General features: G+C 43.1%; 1 protein-coding gene across 1 annotated transcript in view; it reads right to left on the minus strand.

Annotated features, from left to right (window-relative positions):
* Nucleotides 1-22,209, minus strand: part of LOC112248233 (apoptosis-inducing factor 3-like) — a 39,517-nt gene extending 17,308 nt beyond the window's left edge. Inside the window, exons 1-3 of the mRNA XM_024417090.2 lie at nucleotides 21,748-22,209; nucleotides 5,658-5,881; nucleotides 1,208-1,427 (exon numbers count right to left, since the gene is read on the minus strand). Coding sequence (XP_024272858.1) covers nucleotides 1,208-1,427; nucleotides 5,658-5,688 — 251 coding nt within the window. The 5' untranslated portion in view covers nucleotides 5,689-5,881; nucleotides 21,748-22,209. The remainder of the gene's footprint in view (nucleotides 1-1,207; nucleotides 1,428-5,657; nucleotides 5,882-21,747) is intronic.
* Nucleotides 22,210-23,989: the final 1,780 nt, after the last annotated feature.

The following is a 23,989-nucleotide window of genomic DNA, read 5'->3' on the forward strand; positions in this document are numbered from 1 at the left end:
TTCATCTGACCATATGACATTCACAATCTTCTTCTGGATCATCCAAATGCTCTCTAGCAAACTTCAGACGGGCCTGGACATGTACTGGCTTAAGCAGGGGGACACGTCTGGCACTGCAGGATTTGAGTCCCTGGCGGCGTAGTGTGTTACTGATGGTAGGCTTTGTTACTTTGGTCCCAGCTCTCTGCAGGTCATTCACTAGGTCCCCCCGTGTGGTTCTGGGATTTTTGCTCACCGTTCTTGTGATCATTTTGACCCCACGGGGTGAGATCTTGCGTGGAGCCCCAGATCGAGGGAGATTATCAGTGGTCTTGTATGTCTTCCATTTCCTAATAATTGCTCCCACAGTTGATTTCTTCAAACCAAGCTGCTTACCTATTGCAGATTCAGTCTTCCCAGCCTGGTGCAGGTCTACAATTTTGTTTCTGGTGTCCTTTGACAGCTCTTTGGTCTTGGCCATAATGGAGTTTGGAGTGTGACTGTTTGAGGTTGTGGACAGGGGTCTTTTATACTGATAACAAGTTCAAACAGGTGCCATTAATACAGGTAACGAGTGGAGGACAGAGGAGCCTCTTAAAGAAGAAGTTACAGGTCTGTGAGAGCCAGAAATCTTGCTTGTTTGTAGGTGACCAAATACTTATTTTCCACCATAATTTGCAAATAAATTCATAAAAAATCCTACAATGTGATTTTCTGGAATTCTTTTCCTCATTTTGTCTGTCATAGTTGAAGTGGACCTATGTTGAAAATTATAGGCCTTTCTCATCTTTTTAAGTGGGAGAACTTGCACAATTGTTGGCTGACTAAATACTTTTTTGCCCCACTATAGACAGGTGTGCGCCTTTCCAAATCATGTCCAATCAATTGAATTTACCACTGGTGGACTCCAATCATGTTGTAGAAACATCTCAAGGATGATCAATGGAAACTGGATCCACCAAAACTGGATGAGCTCAATTTCGAGTCTCATAGCAAAGGGTCTGAATTCTTATGTAAATAAGGTATTTCTGTTCATTTTTAATACTTTTTTTTTAAAATCTAAAAACCTGTTTTCGCATTTTCATTATGGGGTATTGTTTGTAGATTGATAAGGAAAAACATTTTGATCAATTTTAGAATAAAGCTGTAACGTAACAAAATGTGTAAAAAGTCAACGAGTGTGAATACTTTCCGAATGCACTGTACATTGTCTTTTGTTTGGCCTTACTGTCCATTTTCCAGGTCCTTGACATGACACACGGAGGCCTCCAGGTAATCAGGGGGTTTGTAGAGCCTGAGGGGGGCGGCAGCAGCGGAGTCCTCATCGGAGCAGTGTTCCAGTGCTCCGTTGGGTCTGCAGTCAGAAAAGGGGCTCGCCTTTCCATTGGCGGACTTCACACCTGGATCCTTTTCTTTGCCCAGAAGGGTTAGCTCCACCTTCACTTCAACTGCAGGACACAGACCACAGACCATTAGCAAAACTGCAGGACACAGACCACAGACCATTAGCAAAACTGCAGGACACAGACCACAGACCAGTAGCAATACTGCAGGACACAGACCACAGACCAGTAGCAATACTGCAGAACACAGACCACGGACCATTAGCAAAACTGCAGAATACAGACCACAGACCAGTAACAATACTGCAGAACACAGACCACAGACCATTAGCAAAACTGCAGAATACAGACCACAGACCGCTAGGAAAACACCACCCTTTTCAGGCTGATGTTTGCCCAGTCACTTACATTTAAAAAAAAATGTGTTCCCTTGTTTTTAGTTCACAACTTTTACCCATCATCCTCCTCAATTTTAAGTCACCAGCAGCCACTGATACTCATATAAATGTTTCCTTTGATTGTAGCGCTCAGCGTCAGACTCCCCACGGAGAAGAGTTCTGCATCGAATGGAACTGACATCACCATGAAAATACTTTATGAGATTTAAAAAAAAACATGGGGCAAATTTACTGTGGCACTCTTAAGAGCTTTATAGCATATATTTAGGATCACTACACCATGCATTTGATATTTGCTGAAATAACACACATACACAAGGACAGGCCTAAGTGGATGTTAGGGTTTATTTGTTGTGAGGCGCCCTGAGGCATTTGATGACATCTGATAAGTTGCCTCTGGTGTTTGTATTTCTGCATTTGAAGAGGTGGTTGTGCAACCCGTTTTCACTGCAGCCAGATTTATCTCTTCGGCAGTAGAAATGTGCTGACCCTCCGGTTCCTACACGATAATCTGGCTGGAATTTTGACCTGCTGAGCGAGTCTTAATTAAAATCAATGGAAAATCATGAGAGTGACTGCAATCACAGGAGAGGAAAGGGGGAGAGGCATCCATCCCCAGACTCATATGGGATCTTCAACAAGGACCTTATGTAAGAGAATTCACATTGTGTATTCGATTTGTTATAGGGATATTTTACATTTCGATATTCTCTTTTCTTTTGATTCTCAGATCATAAAATCACATCCACTGACCGGGGCAATTCTGAATCCATAAATTGATAGCTTACTCAACCATGCTGAAGTCAGAATGTTGATTGATGTATAGTGAGCTCCAAGTATTGGGACAGTGACACATTTGTTGTTGTTTTGGCTCTAGTCTCCCTATTTTAGGGGACCAAATACTAAACTTTTGACTACTTTAATACACATATAACTGAATGTGGCCCAATACTTTCGGTCTCCTAAAATGGGGGGACTATGTACAAAAATTGATGTAATTTCAAAACAGTTCACCCAATATGGAAGGAAATACCCTCAAATTAAACCTTACAGCCTGCACTTTAACCTCCTAGCCATTGTATAATCTCAAATTCAAAGTGCTGAAGTACAGAGCCAAAACAACAAAACATGTGTCACTGTCACAATACTTTTGGAGCTCACTGTATATATAAAATGAAGAGAAGCATGATAATTGCACATTAATGAATTAATTCAATAATTTGTTAATTCATTTAATCTAAAGTAAGCAGCACCACCCATTCATGTACATGAGCATTTTTTTAAATCATCATTAAAAAAGCATAAAGTGTATATTTTGGTTCACCTCAACTTCTCCTGGACAGGGTTTATTTGTCAATGACTTGTAAACTATGCGAGATGACTCGGTCCTAAAATCTATCACTTCTTTGTCCACAATGTGTAGTTGCTCTTACTTTTGTACTGTATATTACATGTACAAAGTGTAATTTTACATTCATACACACTGCTAAAAAACAAAGCTGATTTGTGGTTCTATATAGCACCATTTCTTCTAGAAATGCAAGATTCTTTGTTCTTGGATTAGTCCTGCCTAGTTAAGGGATCAATCTCTCCACTGAGATTGTCCAATGCACCAAAGAGCAATACGATTTATTGGCAGCAAAACTGAGTGAATTGTACACCTCAGGAGAAACATACTTGTCAAGTGAGGAAGAGATACTCCTGCTGCATTCTCTCACTTTGCCATATGTTATCACTTCATCCCCTCTCTCACACACTCCTTCCCCGTTTTTTCTCCCTTCTGTTTTTCCATTCAGAGGCATCATGTGCTTAATCCTTTTGAGTGGGCACTGATGGCTTTATAATATTCCTAGTCTTAGAAACTATTTTGGGTTTACTTGACTCTATGTTGCTAAACTATTTTATTGGATCAAATTGAGTAGTCAGCTGCCACTAACACACCTGTAGGGATCATGTCAAATGTATTCGTCAAATTAGGTACCAATCTGCTTTTCACTGACTGCAGAAACTCACCGTGTGCATCAATGTTTTGACTAAACCCACGCTTTTCAGAAATGTTCAGTATCATCTTCATGTAATTGCTTTATGATTTCAATTTTTCTCTGGATTTTCCCTAGCCCTAACCCTAACCCTTAACTTAGCGCTAGGTACAGTTTAAGTAATTACAATACTTTTTATATTGTACTTACAGGAATACTTACACAGTAATGATGGTGTGATATTGTATTCTACATTAAAAACATGTATTTATCTAACATTGTGTAAAAGTTTTTATCTGGTTTAGTTTCTCAACTATACTGGTGCTCATCCCTGCTGTGTCCAAGGTTCCATTCAGGGTCCCACTTGTTTCTTAAAGACTAATTAGACATTTTACAGTGAGGTGCCTCTGTTCCATCACAGCACCCTCTAAAGTCACCCCTATAGAACTGGAGACAAGCTCCCTATCCCCTCCACTTTATTCATACTAGCTGCCAGTGTGGTATTGCAGTGGTTGTTTTTGGGAAAATTATGTTTAATTTGTTTGTTTTTTTAAAACCGCTCTCCATAAGAGCTAAAGCACTATTAAGTCAAAGCTTTAGGAGCAAGCAAAGATATAAAAAACGTAATGTGCTTGATTACAGCACGTACCACAGCCTTCAACAAGCTGACTGCATTGCAACAGTGATATGTTTGCTTTGAAACAGTTATACGTTGTGCCATACGTTTAAAACTCAAATTTGACTATGTAATCCTCTTGAAGGCAATGCCATTGAGAGCATTAAAATTCCTCCTCCACAAATCGCCATGCTACAAAGGCAGTCAGGAGAGGGGTTTGTATGACCTATATACTGTATAGCTGGCGAACAAATGCCAATTATTCCAGGATTTGGAAAGGGGTAGGACAGATGGAAGGAGAACAGGAAGTAGGATGGAGGGAAGGAGAACAGAGGGTAGGACAGAGGGAAGGAGGACGGGGGTAGGATGGAGAGGAAGAGAATGGGGCTAGGACAGAGGGAAGGAGAACAGAGGGTAGGACGAAGGGAAGGAGAACAGAGGGTAGGACGGAGGGAAGGAGAACAGAGGGTAGGACGGAGGGAAGGAGAACAGAGGGTAGGATGGAGTGAAGGAGAATGGGGGTAGGACTGAGGGAAGGAGAATGGGGGTAGGACGGAGGGAAGGAGAACGGGGGTAGGACGGAGGGAAGGAGAACGGAGGTAGGATGGAGGGAAGGAGAACGGGGGGGTAGGACGAAGAGGAGGAGGACGGGGGTAGGATGGAGAGAAGGAGAACAGGGGTAGGACGGAGGGAAGGAGAACAGAGGGTAGGATAGAGGGAAGGAGAACGGGGGTAGAATGGAGAGGATGAGAACGGGGTAGGACGGAGGGAAGGAGAACGGTGGCAGGACGGAGGGAAGGAGAACAGAGGGTAGGACGGAGAGAAGGAGAACAGGGGGTAGGACGGAGGGAAGGAGAACGGGGGTAGGACGGAGGGAAGGAGAACGGAGGGGTAGGACGGAGAGAAGGAGAACAGGGGGTAGGACGGAGGGAAGGAGAACGGGGGTAGGACGGAGGGAAGGAGAACGGAGGGGTAGGACGGAGGGACAGAGAATGGTGGTAGGACGGAGGTAAGGAGAACGGGGGTAGGATGGAGGGAAGGGGAACAGAGGGTAGGACGGAGGGAAGGAGAACAGAGGGTAGGACGGAGGGAAGGAGAACAGAGGGTAGGACGGAGTGAAGGAGAACGGGGGTAGGACGGAGGGAAGGAGAACAGAGGGTAGGACGGAGGGAAGGAGAACAGAGGGTAGGACGGAGAGGTGGAGAACGGGGGTAGGACGGAGAGTAGGAGAACAGGGGGGGTAGGACGGAAAGGAGGAGAACGGGTGAGTAGGACGGAGAGGTGGAGAACAGGGGTAGGACGGAGGGAAGGAGAACAGTGGGTTGGTGGAGATAGTGTTCACCTGGCTTGCTTTTGGAGAGGCATCCTCCCATTATGGGCCCAGGGTAGATCCAGGAGGCCTGGCTGGAGGAAGCCCAGGGGAGGTGAGGAAGAGACAGGGTCAGATCCTGGGGTTGGGCTGCTGGGTTGGGAGGTAACCACGACAGTGTTGAAACGGGGGTATCAGTATGTGCAGGTGCAGATCCAGGTCAGCCATTGTAGACATCAGCTCTCCCACATCACCACCTGGGAGAAGGAAGAGTGAACAAAGCTGAGTGGCTGAAAAGCCCAGTGGAGGCTGGTCCAGGGAGAAATTGGGAGATTACAAAAGCCCAACCATCAAACAACACCACTACACCAACCTGGACTCAGGGGTAGACTTAACATAGTAAATGTAAATTAGTATGATATGTTATGTTTCATAATGTATGCATTAATTTGTGGATGTCCATCTTTCATTTCATATGATATGTTACAAATTGCACTTCATACAATATGTAATAAATTCCAATTCGTACAATATGTTACAAATTTGCCAAACCTATGATATGTTAGGAATTCCAATTTGTTGTCGGTGGCTAGGTGGCTAATGCTAACGTTAGCTAAATTTACCAATAAGCTAAAATGAACACACAACCTTTGGGTTACTAAACGTTCACGTTATAACCTCACCCATCCACCCCGACCAACCACAATACTTTCATTTTTAACTTAAGTAACCTTCTGTCTTATGCAGCCATACCAAACGTGACATGTCATAATAATTTTACGTCTATTCTATGAGACCAGACTGACTACACAGTTCTAAAAGTTTCTCACATGACTACTTATGTTTTTTAGAGTTCCTCTGTATAAAGTGGTGTGTGTGTGGTGTGTTTGCATTTGTGAACCACTACCCATTTTAGTAATTGAAATACGTACAGTTTGTGAGTTTGCCTAAGGATACCAAATAGTTGATATCAACATTAGGAAAACTTTATATTTTCATAATTTTCTGAAGAAATTGAGATAATATCACATGAAGATTAGCCACTTATATCAACCATGGCTTAGAAATGGTACAATGAACTACTATGCATTCATGATGCCAGCCATGATGCTGAGAAACATGGACAAAGTCCTGGAAAGGCCACTGTGGTAGTTAAAGGGCTAGCCTAGCACTCATTAACAACCATTAGCATTCACAGCACCATCCACAGTGCTCTCAATGGCATTTTTCAACTGCCGTTTGAAAAGGAGAGGGTGTGTAATTGTCCGTCAACCTGTAAAGAGGCCCTAACTTGGTTCTCTGAGGTGGTATAGAACTAAGCAGCTTCTAGTACTATTCCTGTGTGCTCTGCCCTCCAGCAACACTTGGCAACAATGTAAGGCTGAGAAAAGGTTGTCCCTTGTTTTCTACACTTGTCTTCAGTGTTGGGGAACCTACTTTGAAAATACATTAAGCTACAGTAGAGCTACCTTTAAGAAATTATTGTTTACTGAACTAAACAATTATCACATCTAAATCAGAAATGTCATAGACTACAATTGCATGACCAGATCACTCTGGAGTCAGATGTTAACATAATGTGTAATTTAGCCTATTAAAAACTAAAATTATGTTTCAAGTGAGAATTATGCAGGTCTAATGCTGAAAAATAAAGTAAATTCTTGCCTACTTCACTCATATTTTATTTTAGCCAAAAAGTAGTGTGTATTTCTAATAGTTAGCTACACCACTACATGGCAAAAAAGTAATTAACTACTGAAAACACTACCTAGATTTGAATTGAGTTAAACTACCTAGATTTGAATTGAGTTACTACATGTTCACTCCTCCCCAACATTTACTGTCTCTCTACTATGAATCTAATGTGTGTGTGTGTGTGTGTGTGTGTGTGTGTGTGTGTGTGTGTGTGTGTGTGTGTGTGTGTGTGTGTGTGTGTGTGTGTGTGTGTGTGTGTGTCCAAATGCCCTTGAAGTGAAGGTAATAGTGTTAATCATGTTAATTAATAACATTTTCGACATACATTGTTACTTAATGTTACATACATACAGTGCCTTCAGAAATTATTCACATCCCTTGACTTCTTCCACATTTTGTTGTTACAGCCTGAATTTAAAATGGATTAAGTTAAGATTTTGTGTCACTGGCCTACACACGATACCCCATAATGTAAAAGTGGAATTATGTTTTTAGACATTTTTACAAATTAATTAATTATGAAAAGCTGAAATGTCTTGAGTCAATAAGTATTCAACCCTTTGTTATTGCAAGCTTAAATAAGTTCAGGAGTAGACATGGGCTTAACAAGTTACATAATAAGTTGCATTGACTCATCCTGTGTGCAATAATAGTGGTTTTTAATGCCTACCTCATCTCTGTAGCCTACATATACAATTATCTGTAAGGTCCCTCAGTCGAGCAGTGAATTTCAAACACGGATACAACCACAAAGACCAGGGAAGTTTTCCAATGCCTCGCAAAGATATACAGTTGAAGTCGGAAGTTTACATACACCTTAGCCAATTAAATTTAAACTCAGTTTGTCACAATTCCTGACATTTAATCCTAGTAAAAATTCCCTGTCTTAGGTCAGTTAGGATCACCACTTTATTTTAAGAATGTGAAATGTTAGAATAATAGTAGAGAGAATGATTAATTTCAGCTTTTATGTCTTTCATCACATTCCCAGTGGGTCAGAAGTTTACATCCACTCAATAAGTAATTGGTAGAATTGCCTTTAAATTGTTTAACTTGGGTCAAACATTTCAGGTAGCCTTCCACAAGCTTCCCACAATAAATTGGGTGAATTTTAGCCCATTCCTCCTGACAGAGCTGGTGTAACTGAATCAGGTTTGTAGGCCTCATTGCTCGCACACGCTTTTTCAGTTCTGCCAACAAATCTTCTATAGGATTGAGGTCAGGGCTTTGTGATGGCCACTCCAATACCTTGACTTTGTTGTCCTTAAGCCATTTTGCCACAACTTTGGAAGTATGCTTGGGGTCATTGTCTATTTGGAAGACCCATTTGCAACCAAGCTTTAACTTCCTGACTGATGTCTTGAGATGTTGCGTCAATATATCCACATATCCACACATTTTCCTTTCTCATGATGCCATCTATTTTGTGAAGTGTACCAGTCCCTCCTACAGCAAAGCACCCCCACAACATGATGCTGTCACCCCCGTGCTTCATGGTTGGGATGGTGTTCTTCGGGTTGCAAGCCTCCCCTTTTACCTCCAAACATAACGATGGTCATTATGGCCAAACAGCTCGATTTTTGTTTAATCTGACCAGAGGATATTTCTCCAAAAGGTACAATCTTTGTCCCCATGTGCAGTTGCAAACCGTAGTCTGGCTTTTTAATGGTGGTTTTGGAGCAGTGGCTTCTTCCTTGCTGAGCGGCCTAGCAGGTTATGTTGACATAGGACTCGTTTTACTGTGGATATAGATACTTTTGTACCTGTTTCCTCCAGCATCTTTGCTGTTGTTCTGGGCAAGTCCTTTGCTGTTGTTCTGGGATTGATTTGCACTTTTCGCACCGAAGTAAGTTCATCTCTAGGAGACAGAACGTGTCTCCTTCCTGATCGGTATGACAGCTGCGTGGTCCCATGGTGTTTATACTTGTGTACTATTGTTTGTACAGATGAATGTGGTACCTTCAGGCATTTGGAAATTGCTCCCAAGGATGAACCAGACTTGTGGAGGTCTCCAATTTTTTTCTGAGGTCTTGGCTGATTTCTTTTCATTTTCCCATGGTGTCAAGCAAAGAGGCACTGAGTTTGAAAGTAGGCCTTGAAATACATCCACAGGTACACCTCCAATTGACTCAAATTATGTCAATTAGCCTGTCAGAAGCTTCTAAAGCCATGACATAATTTTCTGGAATTTTCCAAGCTGTTTAAAGGCACAGTCAACTTAGTGTATGTTAACTTCTGACCCACTGGAATTAAGATGCAATGAATTATAAGTGAAATAATCTGTCTGTAAGCAATTGTTGGAAAAATGACTTGTGTAATGCACAAAGTAGATGTCCTAACCGACTTGCCAAAACTATAGTTTGTTAACAAGAAATTTGTGGCGTGGTTGAAAAACAAGTTGTAATGACTCCAACCTAAGTGTATGTAAACTTCTGTCTTCAACTGTAGATGATAGATGGGTAAAAATAAAAAAGCAGACATATTCCTTTGATCATGGTGAAGTTATTAATTACACTTTGGATGGTGTATCAATACACCAAGTCACTACAAAGATACAGACATCCTTCCTAACAAGTCACTAAAGTAATACTGCAAAAAAATGTGACAAAGGAAATAACAAAATGTGTAATAAGTAAAGAGGTATGAATACTTTCTGAAGGCACTGTAAGTGTTGTTAACCATTAACAGCCTTTGCACCTTTAACGTTCACGTCACTGTGTTTTGAATGTAGGCAGAGGCCCCATGAGTTTCAAAACCACTTTTGTTTTGCTGCCACACATGCCCACACACCCCTGCCAGAGCTTGTGATATTTCAACCCACTGTTGCAATACAGCTGTTGATATGAATATGAGAGCAGTACTACAGAAACAAGCATTCACTGAATGACAGGTATATCACACAACGCAGTGGGATTCGTTAGCAATAGCAAGCCACACTTCGGGGTGCAAGAAAGTACTTGATATTCAGAGCACATCTTAATGTCCTTGAAGTTAAAAAAAGAAGCTTGCACTTTTGAATGGAGAAGTGATTAAAGTTCCAGAGACCAAGTGAGACATGGAAAGATCTCTCTTTTGAATCATGAAACATTTCACACAGTAAGAAATGTCTGTGTCATGTCATTGTTGTCATACTGCTACATCGAAAGTATATGAGTGTATATACTTCACAATAAAATCAATTCAAAAGGATCACAAAAACATTCAAGAAGTTTAAAGTTTTGCAGCATGGAATTATCAAGAGTCACTTTAGTCATCTTTTTAAAGGTAATATAGAACCGGAGCAAGCTAAATAACTGGAATAGCCTAGTTCTTTTGGGCTGAATGTGGGTATCTGTTTTTTCTCTACACGAACTGTGAAAATGTCATGGCAACCACTAATTATTTTCTACACTAATTTTATAGCTTCACCAATCTCAATGACCCAACAACAACAAACACATTTCAAAATGCCATTTTGTCATGAGAAGGATGTTTCCCTATGAAGAAACCAATGAAGGTTTAAACACTTCATGAAGACGGAAGTGCACTCTATCTTCTCATATCAATAATTACAATACAAATTCAAATTGAATGAATGTTTTGTATTTTGTACTAACCCAAAGTCAGGTTAAGCAGATTTGGTCCTCAACATATGACGCAGATTCCATTCGCTCACCGTTGGGCCTGTCCCCAAGCAGTGCTAATAATCCTTCCTGCAAACAAGCTGTCAGTTTCACTCACTTTTCTCCACAAATGTAATAAGTTTTACTGGAATGTAGCAGGGAATTAGCCATTGTGGCACAACCCTTAGGTAGTTTCCCCCCCCCCACACACACCCACCCCAAGAATGGATCTGTGTGAAACCAATGTTAAATTCCGAGGACCAGAATCAATTCCGATAGTGTCACGCCCTGGCCATAGAGATGCTTTTTATTCTCTATTTTGTTTAGGCCAGGGTGTGACTAGGTTGGACATTCTAGTTTCTTTATTTATATTTCTTTGTGTTTGGCCGGGTGTGGTTCTCAATCAGAGGCAGCTGTCTATCGTTAGCCACATCAATCACTCAGAAAAGGGTCTTTACTTTTCTTTGAACAGCCCAGGTAAACACACTGTGTTTCTAAACAGACTACTGATACACTATCAGGTATCAAGGTAAGACCCAGATGCAGACCGTGTCGAAGTAACAATGTTTATTACAGCAACAGAGGCAAAGGTACAGGACAGCAGGCAGGCTCAGGGTCAGGTCAAGCAGAGGTCGGTAACCCAGAGGTGGGGCAAAGGTACAGGACAGCAGGCAGGCTCAGGGTCAGGTCAAGCAGAGGTCGGTAACCCAGAGGTGGGGCAAAGGTACAGGACAGCACGCAGGCTCAGGGTCAGATCAAGCAGAGGTCGGGCACCCAGAGGTGGGGCAAAGGTACAGGATGGCAGGCAGGCTCAGGGTCAGGCAGAGTGGTCAGGCGGGTGGGTACAGGGTCAGGACTGGCAATGGTCAAAACCAGGAGGATGAGAAAAGAGAGACTGGGGAAAAGCAGGAGCTGACACAAAAACACTGGTTGGCTTGACAAACAAGACGAACTGGCAACAGACAAACAGAGAACACAGGTATAAATACAGTGGCTTGCGAAAGTATTCACCCCCTTGGCATTTTTCCTATTTTGTTGCCTTACAATCTGGAATTAAAATAGATTTTGGGGGGGGTTGTATCATTTGATTTGCACAGCATGCCTACCACTTTGAAGATGCAAAATATGTTTTATTGTGAAACAAACAAGAAATAAGACAAAAAAAACGGAAAACTTGAGCGTGCATAACTGTTCACTCCCCCAAAGTCAATACGTTGTAGAGCCACCTTTTGCAGCAATTACAGCTGCAAGTCTCTTGGGGTATTTTAAGCTTGGCACATCTAGCCACTCTGAGTTTTGCCCATTCTTCGAGGCAAAACTGCTCCAGCTCCTTCAAGTTGGATGGGTTCCGCTGGTGTACAGCAATCTTTAAGTCATACCACAGATTCTCAATTGGATTGAGGTCTGGGCTTTTACTAGGCCATTCCAAGACATTCAAAGGTTTCCCCTTAAACCACTTGAGTGTTGCTTTAGCAGTATGCTTAGGGTCATTATCCTGTTGGAAGGTGAACCTCCGACCCAGTCTCAAATCTCTGGAAGACTGAAACAGGTTTCCCTCAAGAATTTCCCTGTATTCAGCACCATCCATCATTCCTTCAATTCTGACCAGTTTCCCAGATATTGCCGATGATAAACATCCCCTCAACATGATGCTGCCACCACCATGCTTCACTGTGGGGATGATGTTCTTGGGGTGATGAGAGGTGTTGGGTATGCACCAAACATAGCGTTTTCTTTGTTGGCCAAAAAGCTAAATTTGAGTCTCATCTGACCACAATACCTTCTTCCATATGTTTGGGGAGTCTCCCACATGCCTTTTGGCAAACACCAAACGTGTTTGCTTATTTTTTTCTTTAAGCAATGGCTTTTTTCTTGTCACTCTTCCGTAAAGCCCAGCTCTATGGAGTGTATGGCTTAAAGTAGTCCTATGGATAGATACTCCAATCTCCACTGTGGAGCTTTGCAGCTCCTTCAGGGGTATCTTTGGTCTCTTTGTGCATCTCTGATTAATGCCCTCCTTGCCTGGTCCGTGAGTTTAGTGGGCTGTCCTCTCTTGGCAGGTTTGTTGTGGTGCCATATTCTTTCCATTAATTTATAATGGATTTAATGGTGCTCCATGGGATATTCAAAGTCTCTGATATTTTTTTATAACCCAACCCTGATCTGTACTTCTCCACAACTTTGTCCCTGACATGTTTGAAGCGCTCCTTGGTCTTCATGGTGCCGTTTGCTTGGTGGTGCCCCTTGGTTAGTGGTTTTGCAAACTCTAGGGCCTTTCAGAACAGATGTTTATATACTGAGATCATGTGACAGATCATGTGACACTGAGATTGCACACAGGTGGACTTTATTTAACTAATTATGTGACTTCTGAAGGTAATTGATTGCCTCAGATCTTATTTAGGGGCTTCATAGCAAAGGGGTGAATACATATGCACGCACTACTTTCCGTTTTTTCCCTTCACCAATTTGGACTACTTTGTGTATGTCCATTACATGAAATCCAAATAAAAATCCATTTAAATTACAGGCTGTAATGCAACAAAAAAGCCAAGGGAAATGAATACTTTTGCAAGGCACTGTGCACAGGGGATAATGGGGCAGATGGGTGACACCTGGAGGGGGGTGGAGACAATCACAAAGACAGGTGAAACAGATCAGGATGTGACAATACACAAACAGAAACTTCAGGCCAGGCAGTAGACGACCCTTATCCCTACAGAGACAACAACGCGCTAACAAACTCCTCACTGCCTCAGGCATTCAGTGATATCATGGGCCAGTAGTTTCAGTAAATATGTATCAGAAATTATTGTGGTTCCTCAAGCATGTGGCTCAAGCAACCATTAGGGTTCCATTTTCACCGTAATCTGGTAAACCTTGAAAGTAGATGCGGTCAGATCTTCACCAGTAATGCTATGCAAGAGTGTATGTTTTCTGTTCTGTAAGCATGTGGTTTCTCTATGCTGTACATGAACCAACATGATAATTTGTCCCTCGAGCATAGGTAACTGGTTATTTACATTTATAAACTGGGTGGTTTGTGCCTTGAATGCTGATTGGCTGTAAGCCGTGGTATAGCAGACCATATACCATGGGTATGACAAAACATGTATTTTTCCTGCTCTAATTACGTTGGTAACCAGTTTATAATAGCAATAAGGCACCTCGGGAGTTTGTGGTATATGGCCAATATACCACGGCTAGGGGCTGTATCGCTAAGGGCTCCGCCGTTTGTCGTGCTTAAGAACAGCCCTTTGCCATGGTATATTGGCCATATAGCACACCCCTCTTGCCTTATTGCTTAACTAACATCTCAGTTGGTTATTTAACATCTCATGCACCTAACACCTGTTCCACAGGTAAATCAGGCCGCTCGATTACATCCACGGCTGATAAGGACCGAGGACAAAGTAACACCCCACAAGACGAAGTAGCACAACACCTATCCCCCATTACTGCAGATTTGTGAATTACAAGATAAACTTGATCGTCCCAAGATTGTGTTAACCACCGCTTGAACAACAACCTTTTCCGTCCGAGACATTTAACAGCTGCATTTAGCATGTTTGTCCTGAGCCTAATCAAGCCTGTGGAGTTAACCTCATTTTGAATGTTCTTGTTATGTTAGAAAACCTGCAATGCTGATCAAATACTTAGCTTGTTGTTCAGCTTTAATTGCTATAAAAACAAGCCCTGGAAAGCTGATGAAATAATAACAATTGTTTGAATTGTTAAGGGGTGTAAATAAGTTTTGTTAACTCATCCTATACTTGTATTTGTGGCCAAAGCACAAATTGGTGGACAAAAAAATGTGGAAAAAAATCCCACCTCAAACTTGCATCTCAAACAGAACATTTAAAAAATGCTTGCTATTTCCTAGTAGAACATGATGTCATGTTGACTCATTGGCTGAGCCGGTCTACTCACTTGAATCTTTTTAATGACCGGTATACACCCACAACAGTCTGTGGTTGGGGTATGCTCACATCATTCCAAGACAGAAAATATGCTTTTTAACATACTTAATTACAATTTCTTTGGAAGGAAAACTATTCATATTGTTGTTAAATATAGGTCCTATTTCATAGAAATCTGGAAACACTGGACAGTTACTTTATATTACTTTTTTGATTATTTCCAGAGGCTACCAGTTTTACACTGTGAATGTATTATAAATTCCCCAATACTAGGCTCTAGAAACATGTGAAACAAGCATCATACATTGTGACTAAGTGCATTCCCCCGTTTGTCTTGTACTTGCTTGCTTGTTTATGTTTGTTTGTCCATAAGGTACATGTAAGGTAAGATCAAAATCTAACATTGTTTTTTAAATGTTGTTTCGCCACTGTAAAATGTATTCATGCATCCTTCACAAAGACAAATTTCAGCCTTGCTGAAGAAACCCCAGATCATCACCGATCCTCCACCAAATCTCACAGTGGGTGCAAGACCTGGGGAAGCCTACAAGCCACAGTGTCTTGCACCCACTGTGAAATTTGGTGGAAGATCGGTGAAGATCTGGGGGTGCTTCAGCAAGGCTGGAATCAGGCAGATTTATTTTTGTGAAGGACGCATGAATCAAGCCACGTACAAGGTTGTCCTGGAAAAAAACTTGCTTCCTTCTGCTCTGACAACGTTCCCCAACTCTGAGGATTGTTTTTTCCAGAAGGACAATGCTCCATGCCACACAGCCAGGCCAATCAAGGTGTGGATGGAGGACCACCAGATCAAGACCCTGCCATGGCCAGCCCAATCTCCAGACCTGAACCCCATTGAAAACCTCTGGAACGTGATCAAGAGGAAGATGGATGGTCACAAGCCATCAAAGAAAGCCGAGCTGCTTGAATCTTTGCACCAGGAGTGGCATAAAGTAACCCAACATCAATGTGAAAGACTGGTGGAGAGCATGCCAAGACGCATGAAAGTTGTGATTGAAAATCAGGGTTATTCCACCAAATATTGATTTCTGAACTCTTCCTACTCTACGTTAAAACATTAGTATTGTGTTGTTTATAAATTAATATGAACTTATTTTCTTTGCATTATTTGAGATTTGACAACACTGCATTTTTTTTGTAATTTTGACCAGTTGTCATTTTCTGCAAATAAATGCTCTAAATGTCAATATTTTTATTTGGAATTTGGGAGAAATATTGTCAGATGTTTATAGAATAAAGCAACATTTTTAAACACATACCTATAAAGAGTAAAACCAGAGAAACTGATAATTTTGCAGTGGTCTCTTCATTTCTTCCAGAGCTGTATATGACCAAGATGAACAAGGTTCCATGTAGCTACTGTGGCTAATAGACAGTGAAGTTTCCATGCAATAGGTGGTGAAAGTCATTAAGTCTGGAATGTAATGTTTGATGCCTGAAATGTTTTTACCATGATCAGGCTGCGGAGGTCAGGTAGGTTATTTTGTATTTGTATTTATTATGGATCCCAGGAAGAGTAACTGTTACCTTGGCAGCAGTTACTCTTCCTGGGGTCCAGACACATTAAAGCACATCACAAAATACACACATTTAAAAAAATAAAACAGTACATCATATAACATCATTACATCACTACAACACAAATGTAGACAGAGTGTTCAAAACATTAGGAACACTGCTCGTTCCATGACATTAACTGACCAGGTGGATCCAGGTTAAAGCTATGATCCCTTATTGATATCACCTGTTAAATCAACTTCAGTAAAGGTAGATGAAGGGGAGGAGACAGGTTAAAGAAGGATTTTTAAGCCTTGAGACAATTGAGATATGGATTGTGTATGTGTTCCATTCAGAGGATGAATGGGCAAGTCAAAAGATTGAAGTGCCTTTGAATCGGGTATGGTAGTAGGTGCCAGGCGCACTGGTTTGAGTGTGTCAAGAACTGCAATGCTGCTGTTTTTTTCACACACAACAGTTTCCTGTGTGTATCAAGAACTTGACACAACTGTGGGAAGCATTGGAGTCAACATGGGCCAGCATCCCTGTGGAACACTTTCGGCAACTTGTAGAGTCCATGCCCCCGTCTGATTAGGGCTGTTCTGAGGGCAAAAAGGGTGCAACTCAATATTATGAAGGTGTTCCTAATGGTTTATAGACTCAGTGTATAATACCGCCATACAACAATATTAAAATGTATGTGTGTGTAGAGTGCATGTGCTAGTGTGTGTGTGTGACTATGCACGTGTGTGTGGGTGCCTGTGTGTGTGTCTCTTCACAGTTAGCGTTGTTCCATATGGTGTAGTTCTATCTGTTTTTAAATCTGATTTTACTGCTTGCATGAGTTACTTGATGTGGAATAGAGTTCCATGAAGTCATGGCTCCGTGTAGTACTGTGTGTTACCATGAGTCTGTTCTGGACTTGGGGACTGTGAACAAACCCCTGGTTGTGAAGAGACCCCTGGTCGTTGAACTTGCTGTGGAATTCAGAGGCTAACCATTCGTACACTTGATGGGATAAGGCAGGGATACCACGTGATACCACACAAGTTCTAGCGACCTACAATTAGTTGTGTTAACCATGTAATGCCACTCCAAACATGAAACATGATCTGAATTCACTGAAATGAAACATAGAGCCTGATTAGGAAATTTGAAGTTTACAGATATATGACAAATAATGGAGAATTAAAGAGATGTTACGCTGAATAGCAGGCATTGGCGCTATCGAGATGTAGTGTCAGGGCGTTTTGGTGCTGCTTTCAGCATTTGCCTCCCAATTAGGCAAAGGGAATTGTGAGGTCATGGAAAACCAGAATAGCCTTTTACAGAGGGGTGTCCACTCGTTAAACGACTACCGCCCCGTAGCACTCACATCCGTCATCATGAAGTGCTTTGAGAGACTAGTCAAGGACCATATCACCTCCACCCTACCTGACACCCTAGACCCACTCCAATTTGCTTACCGCCCAAATATGTCCACAGACGATGCAATCTCAACCACACTGCACACTGCCCTAACCCATATGGACAAGAGGAATACCTATGTGAGAATGCTGTTCATCGACTACAGCTCGGCATTCAACACCATAGTACCCTCCAAGCTCGTCATCAAGCTCAAGACCCTGGGTCTCGACCCCGCCCTGTGCAACTGGGTACTGGACTTCCTGACGGGCCGCCCCCCAGGTGGTGAGGGTAGGCAACAACATCTCCTCCCCGCTGATCCTCAACACTGGGTTCCCACAAGGGTGCGTTCTGAGCCCTCTCCTGTACTCCCTGTTCACCCACGACTGCGTGGCCACGCACGCCTCCAACTCAATCATCAAGTTTGCGGACGACACAACAGTGGTAGGCTTGATTACCAACAACGACGAGACGGCCTACAGGGAGGAGGTGAGGGCCCTCGGAGTGTGGTGTCAGGAAAATAACCTCACACTCAACGTCAACAAAACTAAGGAGATGATTGTGGACTTCAGGAAACAGCAGAGGGAACACCCCCCTATCCACATCGATGGAACAGTAGTGGAGAGGGTAGCAAGTTTTAAGTTCCTCAGCATACACATCACAGACAAACTGAATTGGTCCACTCACACAGACAGCATCGTGAAGAAGGCGCAGCAGCGCCTCTTCAACCTCAGGAGGCTGAAGAAATTCGGCTTGTCACCAAAAGCACTCACAAACTTCTACAGATGCACAATCGAGAGCATCCTGGCGGGCTGTATCACCGCCTGGTACGGCAACTGCTCCGCCCTCAACCGTAAGGCTCTCCAGAGGGTAGTGAGGTCTGCACAACGCATCACCGGGGACAAACTACCTGCCCTCCAGGACACCTACACCACCCGATGTTACAGGAAGGCCATAAAGATCATCAAGGACATCAACCACCCGAGCCACTGCCTGTTCACCCTGCTATCATCCAGAAGGCGAGGTCAGTACAGGTGCATCAAAGCTGGGACCGAGAGACTGAAAACAGCTTCTATCTCAAGGCCATCAGACTGTTAAACAGCCACCACTAACATTGAGTGGATGCTGCCAACACACTGACAATGACACTGACTCAACTCCAGCCACTTTAATAATGGGAATTGATGGGAAATGATGTAAATATATCACTAGCCACTTTAAACAATGCTACCTTATATAATGTTACTTACCCTACATTATTCATCTCATATGCATACGTATATACTGTACTCTATATCATCGACTGCATCCTTATGTAATACATGTATCACTAGCCACTTTAACTATGCCACTTTGTTTACATACTCATCTCATATGTATATACTGTACTCGATATCATCTACTGTATCTTGCCTATGCTGCTCTGTACCATTACTCATTCATATATCCTTATGTACATATTCTTTATCCCCTTACACTGTGTATAAGACAGTAGTTTTGGAATTGTTAGTTAGATTAGTTGTTGGTTATTACTGCATTGTCGGAACTAGAAGCACAAGCATTTCGCTACACTCGCATTAACATCTGCTAACCATGTGTATGTGACAAATAAAATTTGATTTGATTTGATTTGATTTTCCTGCAGGGGACCAATGTTTCCATGGTCAGAAATAACGAATAAAACAACCAATTTCAGAGGAGTGCGCACGCGTGCGTACACACAAACACACACAAAGCTAAACAAATAAATTATATCACAACTCATACACAAATGTATAGGAGCAATCTCCCTTAGTGGACCAGTCATTGTTTTGAGGTCAGAAAATCTCTCAATTACCTCCTCTACCTAATATGGCCGTTTATTTTGAATACTGTAATTTACTGTACATTTGTCACTGTGTAATAATTTGCTTGTTTGTGAAGTGCCTTGTGTCCATTGGTGTACTGTTTGTCAGAGTATTGAGTATATGTCACGTCCTGACCATAGAAAACCTGTATTTTCTATGGTAGAGTAGGTCAGGGCGTGACTAGGGGGTTTTGTTCTAGTTTATATTTTCTATGTGGGGTTCTAGGTTTGATTTTCTATGTTGGTGATTTGTCTGATTCCCAATTAGAGGCAGCTGGTTATCGTTGTCTCTAATTGGGGATCATAGTTAAGTAGCAATTTTTCCACCTGTGGGTTATGGGATATTGTTTTTGTGTGATGCATGTGAGCGCTGCATTTTCTTCACATTTCGTTTTTTTATTGTTTTGTTTTGCTTTGAATTTCACATAGAAATAAAAGATGTGGAACCCAGATGACGCTGTGCTTTGGTCCACTCATCATTACAAACATTGTAACAGAATATCCCATCCCAACAGGACCAAGCAGCGTGCTCGGGAGGAGATGGCATCCTGGTCTTTGAAGGAGATCAAGGAGAGAATAGCCTGGACTTGGGAAGAAATAATGGCAGGAGACAAGAGCCTGCCATGGAAGCAGGCGGAAGCAGCGAAGGAGGGACAGCGACGAAGTCAGGGAGGAAGGCCACAGAAACCCTAAGAACATTTTTGGGGGAGGCACATGGAGCAGTCGGCAGAGCCGAGGAGTGAACCATGGCCAGTCTGTGAAAAGGAGAATTTGGAGGAGAGAGAAATGGGAGAGTTGTTGAGTTGGTGGAGGATGCACGGATTTGGACTAAAGGAACGTGTTGTCAGTTTGGTGCCACCTGAGTTAGCTCCCTGTACTTGTCATGAGAAGAGTGTTAAAGTTCTGGTACGATTGATGCCGGCTATACGCACCAGGTCTCCAGTGCGTGTACCCAGTCCGGTACGTCCTGTTCCTGCTCCTCGCACTCTCCTTCAAGTGCGCTTTCCCAGTCAGGTGCGTCCTGTTCCTGCTCCTCGGGCTCATCCTGAGGTGCGTGTCACCAGCCCGGTACCACCAGTGCCGGCCCCACACACCAAGCTTCCGACGAAGGTTCCCAGTCCAGAGCTTCTGTCGACAGTTCCCAGTCCAGAACCTCCTGAGACGGTCCCCAGTCCGGAACCTCCTGAAACGGTCCACGGCCCGGAACCTCCTGAGACGGTCCACGGTCCGGAACCTCCAGCTCCATGACCGGAGCCTTCCCCTGCGCAGATGCCCAGTCTAAGCACGGCGTTCAGTCCAGCGCCAAGGCCAGAGTCTTCTTCGGCGTTGGTGCCAAGTCCAGGCATAGCATCCAGTCCCGCTCCATGGCGGGAGATTTCCTTTGCACCTAGGTCTAGTCCAGGCACCGTGTTCAGCCTGGGTCCATGGCTGGATCCACAGGATGAGCGGGTACTTCGTTCCACACCAGAGCCGCGGCCGACACTAGACACCCCCCCTAACCCTCCCTTTTTGTTTCAGGTTTTGCGGTAAGAGTCCGCACCTTTGGGGGGGATACTGTCACGTCTTGACCATAGAAAACCTGTATTTTCTATGGTAGAGTAGGTCAGTGCGTGACTAGGGGTTTTTGTCCTAGTTTATATTTTCTATGTGGGGTTCTAGGTTTGATTTTCTATGTTGGTGATTTGTATGATTCCCAATTAGAGGCAGATGGTTATCGTTGTCTCTAATTGGGGATCATACTTAAGTAGAATGTTTTCCATGGGATATTGTTTTTGTGTGGTGCATGTGAGCACTGCATTTTCTTCACATTTCGTTTGTTCATTTATTTTTTTTGTTTTGCTTTGAGTTTCACATAGAAATAAAAGATGTGGAACCCAGATCACTCTGCGCTTTGGTCCACTCATTATTACGAACATCGTGACAGTATATTACTGCACCACATTGCTCCCAGAACCGAGTTACTTCCTTGGCTCTATAATGCTGAATGGCCATAGTGCTGTACCAGATACAGACCACAGAAAGTAGTAAAGTCTAATGATATACTGAGCATCACATTAAGATATCATATCAGCAGAAACAAGCACAATCATAAAATCAGCCCTTGGCCTACTAACTGTAAAAGAGGAAAAGGGTCTTACCCAACAAGCTAGTGTGGAGCAGGTGCACCGCTGAGTGCTTGTCTGTCAAACGCCCCAGTGTTCAGCCTTTCCTGTGGAGCACGTTAGAATACTATCACACCCAGTCTTCCAAGAATCCTGTCCCTCCCCCAGGATCGTCTCTCTCTTCTAGAGTATTCCCACTCCGTATCTACTGTTCAGCTCTCCTACTGTCTCTTCCTCTCCCTCCGACGCAGCAGTAACGGCCAGGGCTCTGGTGGGTGTGTTATCCCTGGGAAAAACCTCTCGAGCAGCACACGGATTGGGGGGATTGTGGAAGCTGCTCTCTCTCACTGACGGAGCCGGCAAATGCAGCACCAGGGGCCTCTGCCTGTTTCTTAGCTGTATGCAGTATTGACAGAGTTGCTGGGTGGATGCTAACACAGCAGGAATTCTCACAGTGCTCGGCTCTCCTCCCTCCATCTCTCTCTCAACTCAACTCCACTCCACTCCACCACTCTCCTCCCCTCTCTACTCCCTCTCTCACTCTTTCTCTCTCTCACACACGTGCGCATACACACACATGCACATGCACACACACACACACACACACACACACACACACACACACACACACACACACACACACACACACACACACACACACACACACACACACACACACACACACACACACACACACACACACACAGTCCCCCTCCTGGTCAGATCCTTTCAGCCTTGCCTTCAGATGCCAAAGGCCTGACTGGCCAGTTAAATCTGATCAAAGATTGGCTGCGAGCCCCCCTGTACTGCCTGGACTGCCGGCTTTCTTTGATTGTCTGCCTGCTTGCCTGCCTGCTTAATGCATGCATGTGTGCTCTACTGTATGCCTGCTTGCCTGTTTGTGTGGAGGATTGTCTGCCTACTGTAAATGTCTATTTTACTGACTACTGGCTGGCTTGACTGCCTAGTGGGCAAAACTAATTGCAATGACGTTCTTAAGTAACATTATGGTCCAGTTGTATATTGGCTGTTAAAGGAAGTGACCAGAAGAACTGGTTGTAATGGTTGAACGGATTGTAACCTGGTTATCTAACCAGTTAATAACCAAAATATGACATCTTTCTAAGATGTTAGGGTAAAATATATCTTTACCTGGTTGTAATCTGTTTTCTGATGTCTCTACCAATAGAAAAACTGTTTACAACCAGAAAATGACAGGATTATGACTTCCCATACTAAATCTAGACAGCTGGGTGTCTATCTACATTGGTCAAATTTCAATATATCCCCTTTGCTTGGTGGATGGAATGGGAACAGGACTGATAAGATGTCCTTGACTTCATTTATTTGGGGGATGGGGCATAGGTGTGCTGGTTGCTCTGGTGTGGATTAAATTATGTATTGACTGTCAAATCCCCTCTGTAACTTCTGACAATGGCCATACAGTACCTCATATCATATTCACTGGAAAGGAATTGATTTTATGGTAATACTGCACCAAGATACAGATGGGTCATTCTTGAATTGCGGTCCCTCAGCTTCACAACCATGAAAAATACATTTAAATGACAAATAGTTACACATCATACATGTTTTTGTTTATATTGAACTGTTTATCACTGATACAACCTAATGCAAGTCCTTTAAACAGCAAAACTTTATCTTTATGCATTGTTTAAAGTACTAGGGGAAAGAAAATCTACCTGTAACGGTTTTCTAGTGGTGATGAAAGAGAGTCGGACCAAACTGCAGCGTGTCGATTGCGATCCATGTTTAATATAACAAAGAACCACGAACTTACAAAAAAACAATAAACGAAACCGAAACAGCCTATCTGGTGCAAACTAACAACGAGTACACATAGGACACTAAGGACAATCACCCACGACACCCTCAAAGAATATGGCTGCCTAAATATGGTTCCCAATCAGAGACAACGATAAGCATCTGCCTCTGATTGAGAACCACTCCAGACAGCCATAGACTTTGCTAGACAACCCACTAAGCTACAATCCCAATACCACCACCAAAACCCCAAGACAAACACACCACAATTACAAAAACCCCATGCCACACCCTGGCCTGACCAAATACATAAAGATGAACACAAAATACTTTGACCAGGGCGTGACAGAACCCCCCCCCTAAGGTGCGGACTCCCGAACGCACCTCAAAACAATAGGGAGGGTCCGGGTGGGCGTCTGTCCATGGTGGCGGCTCGGGCGCGGGACGTGGACCCCACTCATTTAATGTCTTAGTCCCCTCTCCCTTCGTCCCT

This window comes from Oncorhynchus tshawytscha, linkage group LG04 (genome assembly GCF_018296145.1).
Source record: "Oncorhynchus tshawytscha isolate Ot180627B linkage group LG04, Otsh_v2.0, whole genome shotgun sequence".
NCBI classification, from domain to species: domain Eukaryota; kingdom Metazoa; phylum Chordata; class Actinopteri; order Salmoniformes; family Salmonidae; genus Oncorhynchus; species Oncorhynchus tshawytscha.